General features: G+C 35.3%; 1 protein-coding gene across 6 annotated transcripts in view; it reads left to right on the top strand.

Annotated features, from left to right (window-relative positions):
* ATRNL1 (attractin like 1) overlaps positions 1 to 19,967 on the top strand; it is a 466,156-nt gene that overhangs the window by 82,493 nt on the left and 363,696 nt on the right. For all 6 annotated transcript variants that reach the window (XM_051801056.1, XM_051801055.1, XM_051801059.1 and 3 more), the window contains exons 11-14: positions 6,670 to 6,754; positions 8,565 to 8,773; positions 10,973 to 11,091; positions 18,752 to 18,884. In XM_051801056.1, the coding sequence (XP_051657016.1) occupies positions 6,670 to 6,754; positions 8,565 to 8,773; positions 10,973 to 11,091; positions 18,752 to 18,884 (546 nt within the window). The remainder of the gene's footprint in view (positions 1 to 6,669; positions 6,755 to 8,564; positions 8,774 to 10,972; positions 11,092 to 18,751; positions 18,885 to 19,967) is intronic.

Raw genomic sequence — 19,967 nt, 5'->3', positions numbered from 1 at the left:
ATATCTTTTTCTTTAGTCTTTGCTGTGTAATTGAGAAACTATTTATTATGACTGGTACCCTGCGTTCTCCCAACTCCTCAGCACTGCTTGGTAATACATAAAAAATGCATACATTTGGGAGACTGAGATTTGGTAAAGTAGAAAAGTAGACGCTCAACACTGACTTCAAATTCTGTTAAGTGCTTAGGTCCCACAGAGGTTAGTTTAAATAAACATGCAGGACTACACAGGACTAGACTGGAAGTGTGAAGTGTCAGAATTGATGTTTTGCTTATCTTTTCTGTTTGGTACAAAGTTAAGTCTGTTTTTCGGGGTTTTTTTTGTTTGTTTGTTTGTTTGTTTTCCGTTACTGTTGGCCTCAAGTTCACCACTGTGTTTTCTGCCTATGTAGTGGCAGAGTGGTTCAACTAGGCCCGTGTGCTGGGGAGTTTTTTCTGAATACTTGGTTAATTTAATTCTATTCATTGTATAAGGAATAGGAAACACTTTGGAGAGATACCATGCTTATCTGTCTACAATACAAAGTTCTAGTCCAACTCCTGCTACAAAGTGCTATTGTTTTGCTGAAATTGGCCTAATGAATAACTGGGCTGAATTCTGTGAAAGGTTTAGGGTAGTGAAATAAACAAAGTAGTTCTTAGTTTTTTTTAAAACACATGTAAACAAGGTAAAATCACTTCATGAAGACATCTCATTCTTTAATCACAAGAAAGGATTATTTGATGCAAGTTAGGAAAATTTGAGAATGCTTTATACATACATTTACATGAATTTGGGCAAAAATAGAACCTGGATCATCTCTCATATGGCTTCCAGTGTAACTGAAATGAATTAAAGAATATTATGGATTCTTCTTGCTGCTATTGTCCTTTTGGTATTGCAGCAGTCATAGTAAGCCCTCCCAGACAAAAGTCTCTGATAATGTCCTGAAAAATAGCAGAAGTTACGCTATGATTATTCAGTCACACTCCATCTATGCTAACAACCAACTTTTTGGAACCAGATTATGTCTTGTAACCAGATTTGGAGAAAGAATCCTATCATCATCTGTTCTCTCCTCTAGTCTTGGGAAGAAAGGAGGGGTTCAGCATTGCAGCTTTATTTCTTCACTTTTGTCCTCAATCTTTCACAGAATCACAGAATACGCTGAGTTGGGAGGGCCGTAGAAGGATCATCAAGTCCAACTCTTAGCCCTGCACAGGACTTTGTATCTGGTGGAAAGGTTGAGAAACCATATCATGTGTCTTTCTTCCTTATCCTGCCCTATAATTAATACTGCAGTGCTGATAAATGTATTGTATAAATCTGATTTATAATTTGTAGGATATTAGCATTATTGGAAAGCTTTTCTCTCTCTAAATGTGTAGATGGGTAGTTGGAAGGCTCTGTCCTCTGTGGGTTTTAATTTTCTGAACAACAGCTCAATTTTCGCACCGGGGATCCTGTTGAAGTAATACTTGAAAATAATTAAACTTCTCCTGAAATCCACCACCACCACACTATATATTTATATAAATATGTTACATGCATACAAATATGTATGCATACACAAATGTTGCTAATGTTGCTTATGTGCATGTAGAAGAACTTGTTTTATGCCATCTTCAGATAAAAATTTTGGAGCTGTACTCTAAACCTTGAGGGATAGGTATGTGAAGTATTAGTTGCTTTGGTTGTTTTTTTTTTTTTAACTGTAGAACTGTGATACAGGAGCCACCATGTGCTTAAAACTTGCATTTCTATTTCAATCAGGGCTTAGAAAAGTAATTTAGGTTATATTTTATGAGTATTCAGATGCAAAATTTGCAAATAAAAATAGATTATTAGAAACACAGAATCAGAGTTTAAAACGGATTCTAACTATTGAAACTAGTATTAAAATATGTATGTATAATCAAATAGATGCTTTTTTTAAAGATTAAGGATATTTATTTTAGTTCCTGGCCAAATGATACTGTTAGTAAGCATATATCTCTATGCCTAAGTTCCTTAAGTTTCAGTTTATGAAGTATTTAGTCTGTCCTTTTGTTCCACATATGCCAATGCTAAGGTATCTGGATACCCTAGAAATGTATAGAGAAATACTGACAGGGAATCTCTATAAAAGCCAAAAACTGAAGTCATTGGAACATGGCAGCTGTTTCTATGTTCTCTCCTAACGGTTGTTGTATTTCAGCATTGTTTGTATCTATGGCAGAAGTGCAATAACACGTATATTTACACCAATAATACACTCCACAATGTTTCTTTTGTAATATGCAAATTCAATTGCTTATGAAAGACAATATTACATGTGAAATATTAAGTTTATTCCAGGGTATTCAAACAAAGCTTAAAAGCATTTTCCTTTTTTGGAAAAAAAATTCAAAATTATCTCAGGAGATTGACTTTAGTTCCACTTGTAATCAAACCTATTGCTTGTATTTTGTAATAAAATGAATTGTTTATTCATAAATTGTTTACTTGTAAAAGAAGTTGTTTCACTTCTAGTCTTTGTCATCGACAAAATGAGCAAGTTTAAACGTCTGTAAATTTATTTTTTTCCAATGTAAACCCATTTATTTTTGCAATTTTCCCTCCTTCTGGAGTTACAAATGGATTGTCAATGTGCCATCACAAAGAAAATGTAAAGCAGCCGCTGTGAAAGATTAAGTTTTATGTGTTCCTGAGCACTTAAGTCATAAATGTAGTTCTGGTGCAGTCTGTAATAGCAATTACCTCCATATCGCTGTGCTATTAGAAGAGCAAAGCCATAATAATGTAATGCACTAATTGCTCCATTTAATAGTAAAGCTTAAGGTTGTTGGTTTCTTTATATTGCTTAGGGAGTCACTGTTCTGTGTGTAGATGCTGTTGTAGATGTTAGTTCTATAGTTTAAATTCAATTCATGCTGTTCTGAACATACTTGTCTTCGTGTTTTCCTAAGAGCAAGGAGATTTTTATTATCTTATTAAAGAAAAATATTTATGCAGTGTGGAAAGAATCAGAAAGTAACTTTTTTGTTAGTAACTAACTTTCATGATGTTTTTAGTTGTTTGTGTTTAGTCTTTAGTTGTCTAGAGTCACGAAAAAGAACTAGACAGAAGTATAATGGTGTCCATACTTTGTGAACCAATATTACTTCTTTTACCAGAGAAAAACTGACTGAGTAATTATTGAAAATACATGAAGAGAAAATAGAAGCATAAGCTGCCACTGGATTCTGTGTAGAACATGAGGCTGCACTGCCAGTGTTACAGATTGTGATTAAGCAGAATAAATACATCGGGATTTCAAATCTATTTAAATTGTTTGTAATTGAGAAATTATTTGATAATGTAAACATAAAGTATGTAGTTTCATATACCTTCCCTTAAAACTTATCTCCAAGTGTAGTAAGAGTTTGTCACTAAATCAGGCTGCCAGTGCAGAAATACCAATTTGATTTTAGAGGTAAAGCATGGAACATTGGTTGCCACTTTTTTAGAGACTTAAGAACTTCCTATTTCTAGCAATATTAATTTTTTCTATATTTTTTTTATCTGTTCAGTGGAACAGCATTAACTTGGAGTAGTGAAAAGTCACCTCACTAGAACAGTGAGGGTACTTTTGCTCAGAGATGAAAACTTTAGGTTTAAATCCCACCAGGTAGGAAATGAACCTTTTTCTCCTACATCTTGGATCATTACTCTAACTACTACTATACTATATAAAGAAAGTCTTTTTCCTTTTATCATGTTTTGGAAGTATGAACTCTTTCCATTATTTAAAGTGTACTGTTAGAGTATCACTTTGAGATGGCCATGGTGCTTCTGTTCAGGCTTGAGTGCAGAATTGGGCATTGTGGGGTGGGGGATGAAGATGAGTTGTAAATAAGCTTCTTTTCAATGCCTACAGTTTTTCAGCTGAGTTTCTATGGTTTTTCCTGCAAGGGGACTTTTTCAGTTCCTTGATTTTTCTCTTATTCTTTAGAAAATATTGTAGATTTGGAAGTGAGTTGTCAAGATTTTCGGGGTTATTCTCATAGTTTCTTTAGTTATTGAAAATAATTAAGATGTCCTTAATGCACTTAATAAATCAGATGAAGAAATGGGAGAGCAATCACCTTTGAAACAGCTTGTAGATATGCAGCTCTCTTAGATTTTTCTCTATAAAAATTTAAATTTGAGATAGTTGGGTACTCATCTTTTATGATTTTCAGAACTGCTTTATTAACTTAATTCAGACATGAATTGAATGGAGCTTTGTTAACTTGATTCTGCACCAGTTCTGCCCTAGTGTTTAAGTAATACATTGTTCAAAATCAGATATGACTGGCAAGCTCAAACTTTAGACTGCCCTCCACTACTAGACAGGTTTTTAATATTATGTTCAGCTGTGTGTCTGAGGAGCAAAAAACATTCATAAAAAGACTCGCACGACTAACCGGATGAGCTAGTATGCTGTATTTGTCCCATTTTTCCTCCAGTCACATCTTGGTAAATTTGGTCTTAGTTAGATTTTTAAAAACAAATCCATGTTTTACTGATATGACAATGTTGATTAGAAATGTGTTAGGTTTTTTGTTTTCCCCCCATAAAATGATAGTGGGAAAGCTTCTAGTAACAAATGTATACTGTTGCAGCACTGAGAGTTTTTCTATGAAATATCTTGGTCCTCTCTGATATCAGTAATGCAATATTGACAGTAGGCTGTACATGAGACGTGTTGAGGCCTGACCTGTTGGAGTGTGGACCCTGGAGTGCATTACCCTGTGCAAAGTTCAGTTGGGGTTTTTCTCTGCCAGCATCAGCTGGATTGCTTTAAATCTAGTGCCTTTCTATGGTGTGTTTCATCACATAACAAATTTGTGTGACTGGCAGCTCACTCTGAGAGCCACTTATGTGTCATCTGGTAACCATTTAATCTACACTGGGGGGCAAAATGAACCTCTGTCTTTTAATGATATAACGTGGTACTGCTTGTTCTTGAAGTAGAAGCCCTAGTAACAGAGAGAAAAACCCCAGTATTTCTCCTTGTACTTTTCAGTGACTAAAAATTCTGCAAATCAGTTTGGAATGAATAGTATCGTTCCTTCATCTGCTTAGTTCTATTAAAAGCAGTATGTGCTTTCATATGCTTTATATTGTACTTGGTTACATACAGAGACAATGGTAAATACAATTAATACCATATCTTCCTTCTCCTTATTATCTGTATAATACCTTAAGAGTGCATAACATTTTATCGAGGAAAGTATTTTATTCTTTGTTCCATAGAGTTAACCATCATTATTAGACTTAATACAAAATGCTGTAATATTGATAAATAATGTTGTAATTCATGCTACATTCACTGTTTGGCACTTTCTTCTTGGAGCAGTCCAGTGAAGTCTGGAAATTTGGGTACTTAGGGATGTTTAAAACAAGTTTGAAGATGATGAACAGGAATGAATTCTGTTTGATTCTTTACCAAAACCTACGAGGAATCCATTGGCTAAATACATTGGTATTTAATATTTCGTATTAATCTGCTTTGTGTTACTAATTCTGATTCTGCAGTTTCTATATGCATGTGCTCTATCCACTTACCCACTTATCCACTTCTCTGTATTAGGAAGAGTATGCTGACCAAATAGGTATTCTTTTTTCTGCATGTCCAAGTTGATAGCTTTGCCACTGGTTTAGAATAAAGTATGTCTCTCTGTATATAAATAAAGCCATGCTTTTATTTGGATTAAATTGGAGAGGTCTCTCTCCCTTTAACTTGTTTTCAGTTTTGGATTTAATCCCTATCTTTGTGCGTATAGCAGATTTTTTTTTTTAATGAAAAAACTGTAGCCCTCTGCCTGATCTGAAAGGTTTCCTGAAAGTTTACCCTCCAAAATCTGTTATGACATATTCTGGAAATGTTTTGCTTGCTCTGTAGAAAAGTACTTTCTTTGCTCCATTTTAAAGATATTTCTTTGAAGTTTCAATCTGCAGGTGCTCCTTATTTCTATTGTTGTGGGATTTGAATTTTTGAAGTCTGTAAAGTTCAAGCAGGAAATAATGAAGAAGGAACTAATTGTTCTAAAGAACTAATATTCCAGTCAGGAAAGAAAGATGAAACTACACCAGAACCATATTTGTAAATGTTCCTACAGCAGTACTAAAAGAAATATGCTTGAATGGTTAATTTGACATGGAAATACAGCATTCATCTCAAATATGTGGTGAAAGGAAAGTAAATACTAGCATCCTTAAACCAAGCTATCCAAAGTAAGACAATAATGTGTTGGGTTGCACAGCTGAAGGTGTGGTAGTTTGTCTTAAAATTCTTATGAAAAGAACTAATTTCACTGTCATAGATGTTCCTTGAAAGTGTATGAATTGAAATCCTGTGGCTGATTTGAGAGTGTGTAAATATTAGGGCACTGTTACTGATCACTTGATAAAAATGATGGCAGTGCTTGTTGCTTTGGATGTTGAAACTGGCTGTGAAGGCAGAGAACTCTGTGTAATAAAGCAACCCTTCCATGAGTGTCCTGTGGCCTTGATAAATGTCAGGATAGATCAGTGTTGCTCACAGGTTCTTGGAGCACCTAGTCAACAAAAGGAGTACATGTCGATTTATTCTTGAGCAATTAAAGTATAGTTTGCATATATTCTGCTGAAAACTTTTCAGATTATTTGATATATGTTTTCATATGTTTTTGTTGTGTCTTTCAGCTTGTGACGAATGGAAGGTTTTACCAAAACCTAATCTGCATCGAGATGTGAACAGATTTGGTCACACTGCTGTTGTCAGTAATGGGTAAATGAAGTGTCTTTTAAATCTTCCTCACCACTTTTCTGAATGAAAAAAAAAACCAAAAACCCCGTAGCAGAAATTAGACTTTTTTGAAGTATGGTTCAATGACATAGAACTGATCTAAGTTATTAAAGGGAAAAGTAGTGCTTGTCAGAGTCTTTACTTGTCTTAGGTAATCAGTCCAGCTAATCATCATCATAAACTGCCATGCTGTGGAATCTGTTTAATGGCATTTTAAGTTAACCTTCTAGTGTACTGAGGCATTTCCTCAGTATTGTGAGCTACAGTGAATTTGATATTTGGTACCAACTACAACCTTCACCTAGTAGTAGTGGGAGAAATGTTTTTTTCTTTGCAGCATGCTATAATTTCTTGTTCTTCTAAAATCATAAAGTAACCATGTAACTAAAATTTGTTTGGAAAAAGGCAATATTTGGATGATACTGATATAGTTATCATCTTTAACCACTTGCAGAAGGAAAAACCTGCCAGCGTCTAGACAATAATAAGTATGTTACTTATCCTCTAGAAAATGTAGCATTCTTTCATGTCATTTCATGTTGAGTAGAGAAGAACAGTAAAGCTTCATCATCTAGAAAAGCAGGTAGAGTGGATCTGGAGTTTTCTGGATTGGGTGGCTGAGCTCTGCTTCTTTTACCCCAATCCCTAAAGTTAAAATTGTAGGACAAATGTCTCCTTTTTTACTGGAAAAGTTGTGGAAAACAGAGTTCAGGTTTAAAGGAATCTGTAGTGGTTCCTTGTGCCAGTTTTACTTTTGCAGGTTGCCAACTGACCTGATATCTGATAGTTGCAGTGCTCTAGGTCATTGTACCTCTTCTACATTATTCATCATACTAATAAACTCAGTATTAAGTATATGTGGGCCACTTAACAGATCCTCTGCCTAGGGATATTGTATAGGTCAGAAATAACAGAAGTAATAAGTAACACTACAAATAAGAGTGTGACTGCATTTAACAAAAATAGCACTAGGTTGTAAGTCTGTACACAGAGCACTTGACATTAATCAATGAACAGATTTATTCATTAAGAGAAAATTGCTTGGAATTAATGAATTCAGCAAGTGATAGTTTTTCATTCTGATTTGTGCCTTTTATGACGTCCCAGCTATGTCTGATACTTCAAGAACTGTCACTCTGAATGAATTATACTCAAGGTGAAAATTCCTTTTTTTTCTTTTTATGTACGAAAAAGTGCAATGCAAGATACTTTCCAAATTTCTGCTATTGGTAACTCTATGATTAATTCTGTTATAAGATTATGTGATACAAGAGACACACAGGTTTTCTATTACTATCTTTTACCCAAGATTGTTTGTAATTTTAAATGAGAAGATTAAGTACTCAAGGTCTTGGTTTTGATGTCAGCAGCTACTACACCAGAAATATTACCAAAAAAAATATCCATCTTGCCAATTTTTGCTGGCTGTCTTTGAAATCTTTGTGAAGAAAAATGTTCTTGTATTTCTTGCTCTGTTCTCATTACTGAGCTGCAAAAATGAAAAGTTTCTTCCAAAGCTCTTCGTTGTTCTTTCCAAAAATTTGGTGTATGCCACTTCTTAATACATACATCACAGTGAGCTTCCAGCAATTTTTTTTGTTATTCTAAACTTCTATGGAGAAATAAATTGAAAAACTAATAATTAAAGGAACCACTGACAGAGTGTTTATTAGCAAAAGATGAAGAAAGTTTTTTATAATATTATGTGGGGTTTTAAATTGTATATCAAGACAGATAAATCAATACAATATGCCTACAGTAACAGTTATATTTAACTGATTTTTCCTAATAGGTCCATGTATATATTTGGGGGTTTTTCAAGTGTTCTATTGAATGACATCCTCGTGTACAAGCCTCCAAACTGTGAGGCATTCAGAGATGAAGAGCTGTGTAAAAATGCTCGTCCAGGAATAAGATGCCTGTGGAATAAAAAACACTGTGAATCTTGGGAATCTGGACATGCTAATAACATCCTTAGAGCAAAATGTCCTAAGAAAACAGGTAAGTGAATTCCAGTCTTTTAGTGTCAGATTTGCACTGTGATGTAGGAGGTGGGGGGTGGGAAGTGGTGGTGGACAACCCCCCAACGACTCCCAAAAAATGTAACCACGTGGAACCAGTGACTGGAATGTTAAGACTGTTCCTCTCTGGAAATACCCAGTGTAAGAGATTTATAGACGATTTTTTTTTTTAAATCATTCAGTTCTGGAATCTTTTTGTATTTTAAATACAGGGAAGTAGGTGCAAAAGAGCACAAGTTTAAGGTGCTGAGGGAAAGCATAACAGCAGTCAGAGCACAAATGGTCACTGCAGGTGATCCCTGGCGTTACAGGCACATGAAACTCTCATACCTGTATGTGTCAATAAGTGAAAAGGAAAGCAAGGCTGCTTCAAATAGATTGTCTATCAAACAGTAGCATTCGTACAGAAGAATATAGCGCAGTCTCAGCTGGAAAAAAACTTGAGACAAACAATCCCTTTGTTGCAGTATGTCAGAATGGGTTCAAGTTTGTCATATGAATTTCTATCCTGTATTGTTTGAAAGAGCAATTTAGTGTTGTGAATAACTGTACAACTTATTCCTAAAGCATTTTGGCTTGTCATAAATAAATTGCTTGTGAAAGTGTTGTTCTTATGCGTCACACGAACAGAATATTTATTGCTGCTACATGAACCTACTACTTTTCTGTGCATCTTTCCTTTCAACACAGTGTAAAATTGCTTTTGGCTGTGTGCTGTATGTACAAACTGCCATACAATTAAACTGACAGTCTATGTTAATGCTTATTGAAGAGTTATTAGCACTGCTATTAATCAACACTTCAAGACAGTTTATTTTCCTGTTAGCTTTTGCTAAGTTAATTTCTGGACTATCTATAAAGTTGCAAACTCATAAAATAAAAGGTGCATGATATAACAAAAATGTTATCCAGGTCAAGTTCTCTGGAAAACTACTTCTGTACATTTTCATAACATTTAAAGATCTAAAGCGTAATGAGTTTCATATATATATAAAAAATAAAAGTCTTGAGGCATTAAATTCAATACAGATGAAAGTGGATCTTATAAAAAGCTGATCATATCAACAGGTGCTTAAAAAACCCTGAAACAAAGCAAGGCACAGACAGAAAGGCTGAAGGAAAATAAAAAAGTTAGAGCAGTTTCTAAAGTACAGCTGCTGCAGTGGCAATAAACTACAACTCAACTTGCAAGACATGAGGTCTGTAGAATTCCGGTTCCAAAGAAGTTGTGTGAACAGCACTGCTTCAATGCTGTCAAATTCTTCTGGTTTCAGGTGGTAATTTTTTGCCAAAAGCCAATTTTTCTTATATTATTTTACATCACTTGGCTCAATTTTTACCTGGTTGAGAATATCATCTGAGAAACTGCTGATGGTCAATATTAAAGGATAAGCAGAAATTTTAGTGAGTTTTCAAAAGATCGATTCTTGGATGGAAAGGCTTGCCTGGCAAGAGAATCTCTTAAACCTGCATGACCCTGAGACTAAAGGAGCCAAACTAAACAGGAGTTAAACACAATAATCAGGGTAGGAAATGGTACAAATTCTCCTATTTTGGGTCATGGTGATGTTTCAGATTTTTATCTCCTTTAAACAGAAGTAACAATTTGTGTCCCAAACTATTTTAAATAATCTGAATTTTAGTCCAAATATTAGGAATTTAACATGAAGTCTTTCTCAAACATGTTTTGTAGAGAAGGATAGAACTCTAACTTACCATAAAATGTCCATGTGTTGCTAATATCTGTCTTAGATTTTTTTTATTTACTATTTTTGTCTTCTTATCTTCTTGCATAGCCATCTAATATTTTTATCAGAAACCTGTGTCTTAAGAGAATCTTTCTTCTGTGTTAAAGAAGTGAAGAAAGAATAGTTGAAAAACTTCTTCCTACTCCTAATTTATGCATTGTGCTACGAGAGCTTGTATGTTGTATATCTGAATATTCCTTCAGTTGATATGAAACTTGTGAGCCTTCAGATAGAGTTGTTACTAAAGGAATTTTTAAAGGAGTAAATCTTATTAACTGAATAGAATTAATTTCCTGCAGTAACTTAAACCTTTAAGAATGGCTAGAATTCAAATGGAGGATGTAATGGGAAAAGCTCTAGGCAAGTGTTTAAAAGGTGGTATTATTCTCCTTTTGTGGGACCTTTCTTTTTGACTGTCACTTGTGTTCCAGCTGCTGCAGACGACAGATGTTACCGGTACGCGGACTGCGCGAGCTGCACTGCCAACACAAACGGGTGCCAATGGTGTGATGACAAGAAGTGCATTTCAGCAAATAGTAACTGCAGCATGGTGAGTCTTTGCAAATCTTTGAGCATCTTATCAGTACTGTTCCTTTTCTAGGTATTGTGGAATAATACTTGCTTGTTTTGAGCACAAGCATCAACATGTTTGTCAGGCTTTTGCAGTAAAAATATTGCAGAAGGCAAAAAAATCTAGGTCAGGGTAAACAAAATTATTCTTTAGGGTTGTGTTTAGCCCATTGTATATTTCTCAGGAAAATATCGTTATCTCCTAATTAATGACATTTGAAAGGTCACAGAGTCCATTATTAACTTGTGTTTTTGCATATGTGGGGTACAGTACACAGGCAGAAACTGTGGAAACCCGTGAAGGGTGGCTGTTTGTTTTTTTCCTTTCATACAGAACTGGGTCAGTCTCATTAGTCTTGGTATTCTGATCATTGGTCATAGTAGAAATTTTTTTCTTTAAGTCATGGACTTACTTGTCATCTCGTTAAAGGAATATGAGCCTCTGTAACCACGAGAGTAACTGGCTTGTGATGATTTGGTGAGATTGTTCTGATGTTTTTTAAGGACAAGCGATCAGATCCCATAGATTCAAGCAAGTTTATAGTTTTCTCTTTTTAATATTGCTTAGTTTTATACTTCATGTTGTTGTTGACCGGCTGCTGCATCTCTTGTGTGTTCATTTGATTTTTGACAAGCTTGTAATAGCATTTTAGCTTTATAAATTTTGCGTCCTTATACTTTTCAGGTAGCTGCAGACACATGGCTGTACTTGAGTTCAAAATCCTTTCTTTACACACTTCCATTAGTAAAAGTAGCTTGCTCTCTGGCTTGAACCTGTTGCAAATCAATCTTGTTCTCCAGACAGACAAATTAGGGTGTGAATTGGATTGACTCTGACGCAAATCTTGCCCATTTAGAGTGAGCACAGCCAGTTCTAATCACTGGCATTTGTAGCTAGTCACTACTAATAAAAGCAATGCAGACACAAATTCATCAGTGGCCACGTTATAAGTCTGTCAGAGGGATTTCACATTCCAGGCACTAATGGTTAGTTTCCTTTGTGATCTTCAAGGGCTCTTCTTTTCCTGACACATTGTACTATATTAGGTACTAATTTTCTAACGGTGGTTTTCAACTCCTGAGCAAGGAACAGTTGCTAAGGAGCAGACCATCTTCGTCCCGTAATAAATATGAAGCACTCGGTATTTTAGCACAAGTTTCTCAGTTCAGTGTCCTTCTCTGACAACCTTTCATGACTAAGATTGTCAGCTTAATTAGCAACTGATGCACTGGTTTTCTCTATATCATTTCCTGTCTTTTATTCAGGCTTTGAAGTGGATAGGAGAGGCTGTTAGTGCAGTTACTGAAGAATGGGATAGTGAAGATTCATCAAAATGGTTTCTTAAAAGAGGCACCCTCACAAATTGGAGGTGGCTGTTGCAAAATTAGTCTATTGGCCATGAGATGATGGAGGAAGGATTTTGCATCTTCGATATACACCCACCAAAATAGCATAAACAGAATGACTCCGTGTGAAGAAACAGAATGGATCAGGCTGATTATCCATTTTCATAGACTGCTACTTCTGCACTAGGCCCACAAAATGAAAATGTTGTGACAGCACTGTGATAATATGGGATAACAAGCTGTAGACTCAGAAATATCACAAGGAGAAAGCCCCATTTTTGCAGCTGTACTAGGGCCTTGATTTATGACTTAGATCATAGAACTCCAGATGAGACAGACAATAACATTTTAGAATCTGCTGCTTTCACCCTGTGGAAACTGGCCAGTGTACTAAAGATATACTGTCAACCAGTTTGGCATTGGCATCATGGTCACAGATTTTTTGAAAAACAATGATTGCTCTGCTGTTTGGAAGGCCTGTAAAATATGAAAATTTCCCTGAAATAATTCTATTTGGACAGATGGACTTCATAAGCAGTGATAATATGCATTGATGATGCACATATACCTGCCTATATTCACCACCTGATGTGAGTCAGAATGTTAACAGGACACTATAGTCCTCTACTGTGCACACTTACGGATCATCGAGGTATATGTCATACTCATATCTGATGTAATTGCTAGCAGAGGCTTGCAATGCCAGGTTGTTCTGGAGGTCTGACTCATTTCAGCACTGGAAAGCTGCTTTGTTTTTCTCTCAGTAAAACTCACAGAAGTGGGATACTTCTGCATACTATGTTGGCCCTGTCATGTCTGATGCAAATGTTGAGGGGTGAATGATCTCTTGCCCCACTGGGAAATAGTTTAAAGAAGCAGAGTGGTTTAAGACAGTACTGAAATTTGAATAGTGAGTAGATTGGAGAGCAACCTAGCAGTAGTGCCTTGTTGGCTGTTTTTGACCATTAATTAGAGGGTTTTTTCTGTTGTAAAAAGGATTTTGAAGATTGCCTTGAGAAATTACACCAGACTGCTTACAGTGGCTTTATATAATACACTGAAGTTAAACCGAGAACAAAAAGTTATTTAATTTTTATCTTTGAGATTGATGGAGCTAAAAATTACCTATTCTCCCTTTTTTCAAAAATGTGCAAATACAGATACTTTTTTGCCATAGGGGCAAAAGCAACTATAATACTGTCATTAATAGTGTCTCTTGCCAAGTACAGTCTTCCTGAAATATCACATACTGATATCTTTATCGTTTCCTCTTTCAAGTTCTCTCAGGGAGCCTCTTGCATCTAACCCAGGGTCATTTTCAGCTTTAAAACATAGAACATTGTAGAAGACTTTGTCACAAAGAAGGAACTGATGATCAGTGTACTTATTCTTTTTCTCCCACTCATTGCCTGTCTATATCAGGAATGGAAATTTAAACAGGAATATTTTGATTGACTTGTAAAACCTAATATTTCTGCACAGGTGTCCCTCTAAGCACTACCCACCACTCTGTCTTCTTCTAAAACTGGGAGAAACAGCTTTCTGTCATGCTCATATCTGCTTTTTTTTCTCAGATTCTTTGTCTCACATCTTCCTTCCTTTTTTTTTTCCTCCAAAATTCTGTGTCCTGCTTGTGATATATTTCTGATTTTTGTGGAGTAGATTATGCTTTTACAAGCAGTTCACTGTCCTTAAGTCTGTTGCATTGATTTTGCATTTTGACACTTTCATTTGTACTCTATAATATCCTAAGTGTCTTCCTGGTCCTCACTAGTTCTGAAGCATTTTGCCTATTTCTTTATATAGACAAAAATCTCCAGATCTGAATCTGCTTAATATGTTTATGAAACTGTATTCACTTTGTATGTCTGCATATGTCTCACATCTTGTGAGAATGATACTCCCTTACTGATTATGTTGTGCAGAAACTTGACTATACTTATAATTTGTAATGGAAATATTCTCAGAAGTCCTTACCAAAAAAATAAAAGAAAAAAAGAAAAAGCTTTGGGGAGAGATCAATTTCATTTTAGATTGCTGCACCTTTACAAGGTGTCATTTTTCTTGAGATAGTAGCATGGAAAAATAAACAAAGAATTGATCTGCTCCTCAGGGAGGAGCTGCCCCATGATAGCAAAATCTTTTTGTACCTTATGAGAAATAAAATGGTAAATGACTGAAGAGGGCTGACCAATTGCAACAAAATGCAAAGTTTCCTTTACTAAGGAAGACCTGAGAAAGCTTGAATATTAGAGTAAAGAATTTGCTTTATCCTTTTTTTTTTTTTTCCTCTTCAGAAATGGAACCAAGTAGTAGTTGATAAAGTGGCAGAGAGCCCCAATATGTTGAGTAGTTTTTTTTTAAGGATAGCAATATATTAAGTCCACATTCTGGCCATAAAGCTGTTTTGTTTTTTTCAGGCATATGTAGGCACTTTTGAAAATTGTGATTGCATTGAAATCCTGAAAGTACAGGAGTGCTTTTTGCATGCCAGCCTTCCTTAAACTGTGCTTATGCAAGAGATGGTGAGCTGGGTTTGGCCGTGTACCATGCCACTTATAGTTCCAATTGGCTCAAGTGCTGATAGACTTATAGGCTGAAAAATGAAAAAATACTTACCTTGTGCACATGTAAGTTGTTACTGGATGATATCTTGACTTCTTTTTGATATTTATGATGTGAAAGAATTTTAAAGGTTTTGTCTTTATTGTCTTTTATTTTACCTTTTTTTTTTTTTTTAATTTCCCTAACCCACTTCTTTGTCTCCTTCCTCACCCTTTTCTTTGGGAAACAACTGGAAATGCTTGCACTAGTTACTAAAAGAAATTGATTTTGATTCTTTATACCCTCAAAATAACTCTTCCTATTTCTACACCAAACTCCAGATGCAAACAGCAATCCTGAGGGGTGCACTTCAGGAACTAATAAAGAATGTCTTCCTTCTCCCATTGTCTTACTCCTCTACAGTAAAAACTGAAGTAATCAGTGGAGATGGGGTAGCTATAACAATGTGCTTCATTGGTTGTCTACATTTTTAGCCTATAATCCTTCAGTTTATAGGAATATTAACTGCCACACTAAAAGATTGCAAATAAAGTAACTTGTCCCCTTAATTACTTAAGGAAAGTATTCTGCAGGCTTGAACTTCAGCAGTAATATAATACTAAACTTTACTTGGAAAGTAGTGTTTTCCTTTCAAAACCATAGAATTGCTTGCAAATAAATTGAAAAACCCCACTTATAAAATTTCAACTCTTATTCTGACTCTTCAAATTAAGCTTGTTATAAAATCTACTCTTTTACTGTCACAAACATAGGGGAGGGCAGAGTAAAAGGAGAACACTTACTCAAATGTGATCAAGAACACTTGGCAATAGCATGTGAACATAATATTTTTTTGGTCAGAGTATGGTCTGTGATGTGTCTTTTCAAGTGAAGTACATGTGATTTTTCCTGTTTGAAGAGACTGTGATGGGAAGAGGCACAGCTGAAGTGTTTCTGCATCCACCCTGTATTACATTTTTGAAAGGGGACATGTTTCTTCTCTGAGACCAACCACACTCTTACCCTCAGTAGCAGTCTCTGAATTTCATTGTCTTGGTCTCCACACATAAACTAAGCATCGTTGAACCCATGAAGGGTATGATAAAGAACATCCTCTTTAGGGATATGGGATCCTGGAGGATGCTTCAAAGAGAACTATAGTCCTACATTGTTAAATGTTTTTATACAGTGCCTTAAAGACAAGAATAATTTTCTTTTTGTAATGCTCACATTGCTTCCAAAAAGTTATTACCCTCTTTCATGATGGGAGTCCTTGGGTGATACACTAATACAAATAATAAAAATTACAGCAATCTGCCGACATTTGAGGAATTCAAAGAATAGTCAAGAGGAGATGTATAAAGTAGTAGAAGGAAATATGAATAGAATCAAATTTATTACTAAGGAGTATCCAGTGGCAAGTTTTGGGAGTAGTTTCAGAGAAATAATACCAATCTACAAGTTAATAATTTACAGTTGGACTAGACAAACTAGACAAGGTGTACTGTTAACCTGAAAAGTCCAGGGGGAGGAAAGGGATACATAATTGAATAGCAATTTCTGAAATTCTAAGATAAACTCCTGTAGTATTTTCATTCTACAGTAAATATTCAGAAAAATCACTGTAGTCCATAAGTCTGTCTATATATCACCGTATCAGGGTCAGTACTTAAAAGATCTAAGTAAATCAGACGTAAGAAGGAAGCTTTATACAGAACATGATTTACTCATATTTTGGTGTGTAAACATTATAAATATCTTAGAGCAATATAGCACTTCTGTAACAGATGGGCTGTCATCTTTTTAAATTTCATTGAGTTTGGTAGCTTAAGTTATAACCTTAATATTGTGTTAATATGAGTTACCTATTGGATTCACATCTACATTGAACTAATGAGATTTTCAGGCAAGCAATGTTTAAATTGGATTTAAGGGAAATAAGTACTGGGAATAAGGGAATACAAGAAGGAACATTATTATAGAATAGTCACTACTACTTTGAATTTTATTTTAAACATTAAATAACCAGCACATAACAAGCTTCATGATTAGAAAGTAAAAGAACAAATATCTTGGTTTAGTTGGAAAATTGTAATCTGTGTGTAATACCACTGAAGAGCATGTAATTTAAAAAAAAATCTGAATGTTAAGGATATGTCAACATGAAGTGTTAAAGGTGAGTATTAGTTGAGATATTGTAGGGGAGCAGATGATGGTTACTTAGGCTCTAAAATTCACTTCAAAGCATCTCTCAGGAGTTTTGTGAGTGTGCTTCACGATGGAGTGGAACTGAGTGTGGGTTTGTACCAAAGGTTTTTGTGCTTTACTGTCTGTATGCATTTATTGGCCTAGATAGACATTCTGTTACTTGATGGCATCGTCTTTGGCTCTGTTTCGTACTGTGGTGTTGATGCTTCCTACTAGAACTGCTTCTCTGGTTCTTTTTGCCTCACAGTAGCCATTTTTATAGGACAAAAAAATAGCGAGTACCTTTTATAATAAGCTTACTGGTGAGCATCTGATCCAATAAAAGCAAAAAATTAAAATACAATAAGGTCCCTAAACAGCAGTGTTCTTCACCAGGAATGAAGCTGGTTCTGTGTGAGATTGAGAATTCATTATAACAATTGCATCATTTCAGGACTTTGAAAAAAAAATAAAAATAAAAGGAGACTTTTTACCTCCCCCCCTTCCCTATCAGTGTCCATATTCCAGTACCAGCAACTGTGTAGCTTACTGTCATACTGTCCCTTAATATGTCATTTAATCATACTCCAGGAGACTATTAGAATGGAAAGCAACCAAAATTTTCAGTAAATCATGCACTTGCAATCCAAGTGCAATCCATTTTTGCTGCTATGCATTAATTTAATCTTTTGTTATTAGAGAGAGACAAGAGTTGTGAGGGTTTGACAAGAAGGACTTGCAGAGGTCCCTTCCAATCTCAACCACTCTGTGGTTCTGTGAGTATAAAGCTGTCTTGCATTAGGACTTACTTCTAATTATTACTGTGAAATTAAGTTGCTAGAGACAGCCTTATGGATGAGCTGATGCACTGGCTGAGATTTAGAGCAGTTCATTAAGTACAATATCAATATCATGTCTTAATTAAAAGTACTATGCACAGGGAAGAAAGATTTGTGTCCAAAATGCTGAACTTGGAAAGGGAGACTTCAGTTTTCAGGAAAAAAAGAAAAAAAACCCACCAAACCCACCAAACCCCTCAAGTAATAATTCCTTCAGTGTTACTGCTTTGCTTGTATACTGAGGTAACAGAGATATAATGTTATCCCTGGTTTTATGTCATGTGTAGAGCATATTCTTGCAGCTTTGGTGAATGATATGTAATTATTTTGTACCTTGTGCATTTTTAAGTTCTGTTTGACTATTATGCTTTCTTTAACCTGCATAGGATGAAATAATTTAGTGAGAGTGTAATTATCTTAGAAACAGAGATTTAGTTTAGTTGTTTAAGCTCTTCCTGGTACGGGGAATTGACCTCTTCAAAGTACTGTTTGACACTCATAGTTGTGTAGAACAGATGGGGTGATTTGTGCTCTAGAGATGCATTTTTTACTTTGAGCAACTGCTAAAGGAATCTGGACAAAGAGCTTAAATTCAGCCTGGCTTTTAGGTGGCCATGATTTTCTGGGAGGGATCCACCTGCTCTGTATTTCAGTTTTGACTTCTGTCTTTTTAATAGTTTTACTTATGCTTGAGATCCTGTTTTGTCCGTTTTGTCTTTATAGTCAGTTAAAAACTACACCAAATGTCACGTGAGAAATGAACAGATCTGCAATAAACTGACCAGCTGCAAGAGCTGCTCCCTGCACCTGAACTGCCAGTGGGACCAGAGGCAGCAGGAGTGCCAGGCACTACCTGGTAAGGGCTGTGGGGTGGCCATGCTGCTTTTCAGAGTTGATTTCAAAACTTGAATAAACCTTGTTTGCTGTTGCCAAAGCATATTGATTCAATGAGTAGACCTGGATATGTTTTATTTGTTCTGACTGACCTTGTCTGTCTGTGCCTGTACAGGTGAACACAGATGTAATTACACCACTGTTTGGGGTATCAATGCTACCTTTAATCTGGTTAGGAGGGATAATAACATTAGCCAAGGCATAATGGCATGTGCCTCTGTAAAAGCCAGTGACAAGCTCCAGCCTGTGGGGACCACTGAGTGCAGAGCTGAATTGCCATACTGAGCATTTTACTGTTACATATGTACTGACATTGTTACTTTTGCTAGCTGGTTTTACTTTATAAATTGTAATTCAATTATACTTCAATTTTCCTGTGCAGATAAGGCCCAAGATCTAGTTTCTTGATTGTCTAATGTTGATACTACTTGAAAGCAGTGAATATTAAAATGCTAATATGCAATATTCTCAGAAGGTGACTGTTAAGATTCTGAAATAATATTTATTCTGTAATTTATATTCATAACTACGTATATGCAGTTAGATGTCAGAACCTTTTCCGTTTGATCATTATGTCCAGATGAAATTAATGAACACGTTTTTTTTACAGAGATTATTCATTAAATAATTTCAATCAGTTTATTCTGTGCAGTTTAAAACTGAATATGTGCATTCTTTGTAAAGGTTGACTATAACAGTTGCTCTGAATTACTTACTTTTCTTTTAATACTTACCTGAGTGTGAATAAAGCTGTAAAATGTTGAAGAGGAAATGTTCTCAAGATATTATCAGAATTTCCTATCATTCTAATTGCATTTAGGCAAATATAAATGCGGAGATAGGATGATAAAGGTGGGGTAAAGTAGTGATCTCTTAATTCTACATAAAACTGAAGTAAAGGGATGGGTTAAAACACTATTATTTATGTACATAATCTAATCTTAATGTTGTGCTCAATTCTGAGCAGGGAAGAAATATTGACAAAAGAATATTGTTATGATGAAACTTAGCGTATATCTTTTAAAAACGTAAAAAATAATTATAA

This window comes from Manacus candei, unplaced genomic scaffold (assembly GCF_025592945.1).
Source record: "Manacus candei isolate 608988 ecotype Guabito, Panama unplaced genomic scaffold, ASM2559294v1 h1tg000050l, whole genome shotgun sequence".
NCBI lineage: Eukaryota > Metazoa > Chordata > Aves > Passeriformes > Pipridae > Manacus > Manacus candei.
This window is presented reverse-complemented; position numbering and strand designations above follow the sequence as displayed.